Source organism: Strix aluco, chromosome Z, assembly GCF_031877795.1.
Source record: "Strix aluco isolate bStrAlu1 chromosome Z, bStrAlu1.hap1, whole genome shotgun sequence".
Classification (NCBI taxonomy): Eukaryota; Metazoa; Chordata; class Aves; order Strigiformes; family Strigidae; genus Strix; species Strix aluco.
The window spans coordinates 74,781,642-74,786,832 of record NC_133971.1 but is presented as its reverse complement, the minus strand read 5'-3'; the positions used below and the strand labels follow the sequence as shown (position 1 = coordinate 74,786,832).

The following is a 5,191-nucleotide window of genomic DNA, read 5'->3' as shown; positions in this document are numbered from 1 at the left end:
CCAAGGAGAGCGAGCCGTTTCCGGGAGCGGCGAATGCCCTCATCCTTCCCTACTCCCTCGCCTCGTGAAAGGCAGGTGTGATTATCCTTCATCCTGCCTGACTCCACTTCGCCTTAAAATTAGCGTCGGTGACAGCAAGTCGAGACAAACAGAAGGACTAGGTAGCTAGAGACACGGGGGAAGGGGGGGGGGGGGGGGGGGGGGGAGGCGGGGAGAAAGAGAGACAATAAAAGAGAGAGAAAGGGATGAAGAGGATGAAGAGGAAGGCATCTCTCTGCTGGCAATACCTGTCCTAATGTAAGAGCAGTGCCGATCCTCCGCTGAAACCAGCGGACCTTGGGCTAAATGCTGCAGGAGGAGGCTGGGGGTGACGGCTTTTTCCCTTCACGAAGACACGTCTGCCATCAAGGATGGAGGAGACCGTGGCCCTGTCAGTCCGTGCTTTGAGGTTGGCCGTCCATCGGGTGCAGATCGGCTGTTTTCCTCAATGATGCAGCCCTGGCCAAGCGAAGCTTTTTAACCCCTAGTCACCAAAACCCTCTCTAAGCCTAGCCTTCATTCAGTCAGGCAGATCACGGCAAAACCAGGAAGGCAGGTGTGTCTAACATAGCGCCAACCCTGCAAAGAAAGCGGGAGAGGGACGAGGGTCACCCTGCTCCAGAAAAGCCGGGGGGGGGAGTTTTGCCCGTGAATTGAAGGCGATTGAGGTGTGTGAGGAGTAGTGACTTCCCGAGGGCAATAAAACTTTATAGTGATTTTTCTGTTTGACAAAAGCCTGAAAAACTATGTCGCCACGTGGGGAGGGATACAGCGGTAACTAGAGCAACCGAGGGTGGCTACCAGCAGCGTATCATTTGTAAATCGTTACCCCCTGAAATCTGAACTGGCCCCGTTGATGCCAGGGCGATCACCTGAGGTGCTTTTCTTCGAGTAATTGTCTCTGAGGCTTCAAGAAACAGGGTTCGCTTTCACAAACACCTGGATGGACCATAGCCCTGCGGTGACGCTGCCCAAGAAACGCGCGTACTAACGGACGAGCTACTAGCCCGTGCATGCCAGGGCTTTCCCGATAGCTTGGGAAGAGCTCCCCTTAAACGCGGGCTTGCTCCGACTCCCCCTTGTCTAGCCGAGTCCCGCCTTGGAGGCCGACGGGAAGGCAGGGAACAGGGCTGGTGGCACTGCAGTCCCGGGTTTCCCGCAGCGGTGCCCGCCGCAGGATGGTGCCCAGCGAGCAGCCTCGCCGCTGTCGGCCAACGCTCGCCCGGGCTCGGCTATCGGCCTCCCCCACCTGCTCCCGGGGAAACGGCGAGTTACCGCCACCTCCGGGAGCGGCCGCTTTGGGGAAGGGGTCAGAGAAGAACGGATGCAAATAGCGCATTTCGGGGTCTCACCCGACTCTTGGTCTGGGTCGGTTCTCCCGCGAAAAATAAAACCCGGCTGCAACGGAGATGAAGAGGGTTAATCTGCCAAAGGGCCAGGCTAAAGCCGCACACGTGCCGTGAGGGGGGAAAGCGCCGAGTTACTAACTGGTGAGGTGAGGCAGGCAATGACTTTCAGAACCAGGACTTAGAATCTGAGGATAGGATCCGGGCTTTTGATCGGTCAATATGGATTTAATGAGTAAAACACGAATAAATTTTTCTTTGAGAAAATGCACAGACACGTCAGGTAAAAGATGCCCGAATGTCGGCTCTCGCCGTGCTGGCGATACAGGTACAAGCTCCCCAAGATGAATGATGTAAATGTTGCTGCCACCGTAAGTGTCTCCTAGTTTCTCAGATGCAAAGTGAATGCTGTGGACAATAATCTGAAACTTTTTAAAAACGCTCTTCCTCGCGAAACTTGGCTTTCCAAAATTTGGGCTACTTGTTCTGTTTCAGTATCTCTGATTACGCTCTTCACTTAACTGCCCTTGGTCAGGTATAGTACTATTAAATACACGCTACTTAAGGAAGGGATTTAAATCAGTCTTTTCCTTCACTCCCTTAGCAGACATTAGAGGTAAAACCTTTAAAAGGTTTTTTTCTTCCCCCTCTCCCGCTTCTGTTCGCCACTTCTACCTGCAACGCCTGACTCGCAGAGAGACACAACCAGCTGTGATGCTCAAACCACCCCCCCGGCGGCGGGAGCGGGGCGCGGGCGGTGCCGTAGGCGCCGGTACCCGCGCTGCAGCCAGGCCTGTGCCGGCTGACCCACGGCACCGGCGTGGAAGGGTGGCCTGAAAAGAGATTACTTTTTTTTTTTTTTTTTTTTTAATAATAAGGCTCTTTCAGCCTATTTGTTTATTTAGCCCATCACAGTAGGAGTAATCATTTTAGCACTGACACCTCCTATAAAATCTCGCTAATTGAGCGCTGGTAGGTGCTTACGTTGCGCAGGGTTTCTTCCAGCTCTAGCGGCAGCAAAGAGAGCAGGCTTCCCCGTTTCTCGCTCAAACCGACAGCCTGCCCGCTATAACAGAGTACGTTTGGAGGATAGATATGAATTGTTGCACTCTTCATTGATTCCTCCTAATGAGGCGGTCTAAATCAACACTGGCGCTAAGTAGCTCGTCTGGAAGCGTACAGGGGGTGCTTTGCCTGGGTTTTTCGCTGCTTCCTACGAGCCGCATCGCGGCCGGTAACAAGAGTTGACCGTAACGATTTGGAGAGAAGGGCGCAGGATTTTTGGATCTCTCTGGTTTTTGCGCTAGGCTTCGCGTAGCCTTTTAAACTTAATGAAAGGGATGTCAAGAGATTACTCCAAAGGGCCCGTGTTTGCCGCTCGCCGGTCCCGGGGCTAGCTTGACGCCTGTTTCTGCCAGGTGGCTTGGCACGACTCGCCCCTCGACCCTTTCCCACCTCCCGGTGGTGCGGTGCCCTCGGAGGCCCCTGGCGCTTGCTGCGCGGAGCCGGGCTGTGCGGGAGCGAGGGGCCAAGAGCGGGAAAGTGGATAGGGGGGCTGCGACAGGGCTCGGGGTGAGGGCGGGGGGGAGGGCGCTTCCCCGCTCGGGCTGCTGCTCCCTGCCCTGCGTTTTGAGAGCCCATCTCGCTCCCGCATGGCGTTTCCTCAGCCCCCTGGCTCCACCTCGCCCTGCTGAGGAGGTGTGAGTGAGAAGGGAGCCGGGGAGCCGCTCCTCGCTCCTTTCCCACCAGACGCCAAGTCCCCGAGCCGCTGTCATGTGATAGCCAGAGAGTAGGAGCTGCGGGGGTCTCCCGGCTCGGGCATCATTACAAAACGGCGCCGGAGCGCGCAGCCCCGCCACAGCCGCGGCGGCCGCCGCCCCGCTCGCCTCCTTTCCCCGCCGGCTCCCGGCGCTCGCCTCCGCCGCCCGCCGCAAACTTTTAGGGGAACACCGGACTGAGCGGTGAGAGGGGTGTCTTTATTTCCTTCCTCCCCGTCTCTGCAGAGGTCCGGGGTAATTTCACGCTCACGAGCCCTTGGTGCGTGGGGAGCTTCCACTCCCGCGGCGTGTGCCGGGCGGCAGCGGGGGAGCCCGGGAGACTCGGCGGCCTCCAGGAGGAAAGGGGGGACACCGGCAGGGGCCGGGACCTGCCTCTGCCCCGTGCTCCCCGTGCCCCGCGTGCTCCCCGCGGCCTGGGCGGGAGCTGCCTCTCCGGCGAGCGGCGGGGTCGGCGAGGCGAGCGCGTCCCGCGGGGCGGGTCTGCCCGAGGGAGCCGTGCGCGGAGCCCGCCGGCGAGCCGCGGGGCGGTCGCGGTCGCGCGTGGGCCGGGCGGGTGTCGCCCAGGATGTAGAGGCGGCGGCGGGGCAGGGCAGCGCCGTCCCCGGCATTCCGAGCCCGCTGTGCGCGGGGCAGAGTGGCGCCCGGCGCGGCGCGGCGGAGTCGTGTGGCCGCTGGAGGGCCGCGGCGGGTCGGCGATGCCCAGACCGGGGAAGAGCTCGTACAGCGACCAGAAGCCGCCCTACTCCTACATCTCCCTGACGGCCATGGCCATCCAGCACTCGGCCGAGAAGATGTTGCCCCTGAGCGACATCTACAAGTTCATCATGGAGCGGTTCCCCTACTACCGGGAGCACACGCAGCGCTGGCAGAACTCCCTCCGCCACAACCTCTCCTTTAACGACTGCTTCATCAAGATCCCGCGCCGCCCCGACCAGCCGGGCAAGGGCAGCTTCTGGGCGCTGCACCCGGACTGCGGGGACATGTTTGAGAATGGCAGCTTCCTCCGCCGCCGCAAGCGCTTCAAGGTCCTGCGCCCCGAGCATCACCTGCCCGGCGGCGGCGGGCCTGGCGGCGGCGGCCCCGGAAAGCCCCCCGCGCCCGCCCCGCACATGGTGCACTACTTCCACCCGCACCCGCCGCCGCCGCCGCCGCCACCTCCCCCGGGCAAGGTGCCGGGGCTGGCGGGCTCCGAGGCGGCCGTGGCCGCCGCCGCCGCCGCCGTGGGGAGGCTGCCGCAGTTCTCGCCCTACGGGAGCAGTCAGCCCTCGGGCTTCAAGCATCCCTTCGCCATCGAGAACATCATCGGCAGAGATTACAAGGGCGTGCTGCAGGCCGGCGGGCTGCCGCTGGCCTCGGTGATGCACCACCTGGGCTACCCGGTGCCCAGCCAGCTCAGCAGCGTGGTGAGCTCCATGTGGCCGCACGTGGGGGTGATGGACTCCGTGGCCGGCATGCCCGTGTCTCCCGACTACGGACCCTTCGGGGTGCCCGTGAAGGCGCTCTGCCACCCGCCGGCACAGACCATGCCCGCCGTTCCGGTGCCCATCAAGCCGGCGCCGGCGATGCCCGCCGCCTCGGCCATCCCCGCTCTGACGGTCGCCGCCTCGCAGATCTGCCCCGCCGCTTCCCCGGCCGCTGCCTCGCTGCTGGAGCAGGCCGCCAGCAACGCCTCCGAGGGCAAGGGCTCCCTCCACTCCGTCCTGGTGCACTCCTAAAGGGCGGGGGGTCGGGGGCGAAGCGGCCCCCAGGCTCCCAGGGGAGAGGACGCGGGGGTCCGGGGCACGCGTGCGGCACGGGAACCCGGGTGGTCGATCCCATGACTAATCCCCTGATGGTGTCTGTGTTTATGTTGTGTACGATCCGGTTATTTGAGAGCCAGGTCGCAGGTAAGAGCTTCTATCGTCGTTAGGTATCGTTAGTGGCGGAGAGGTGATGTGAAAACTCACAGCCGGGGCCAAGGGGGCTGGCTCGGAGGAAGGGGCCGGGGGGGGAGGTCTCCCCGACAGCCTGCGGCCGCGCAGCCCGGGC

General features: G+C 62.1%; 1 protein-coding gene across 1 annotated transcript; it reads left to right on the top strand.

Moving 5' to 3' along the window:
- The first annotated feature begins 3,858 nt into the window (after positions 1–3,858).
- Positions 3,859–4,878, top strand: FOXB2 (forkhead box B2). The gene has a single exon (XM_074813196.1). The coding sequence runs from the start codon at positions 3,859–3,861 to the stop codon at positions 4,876–4,878; it is 1,020 nt and encodes a 339-aa protein (XP_074669297.1).
- Positions 4,879–5,191: the final 313 nt, after the last annotated feature.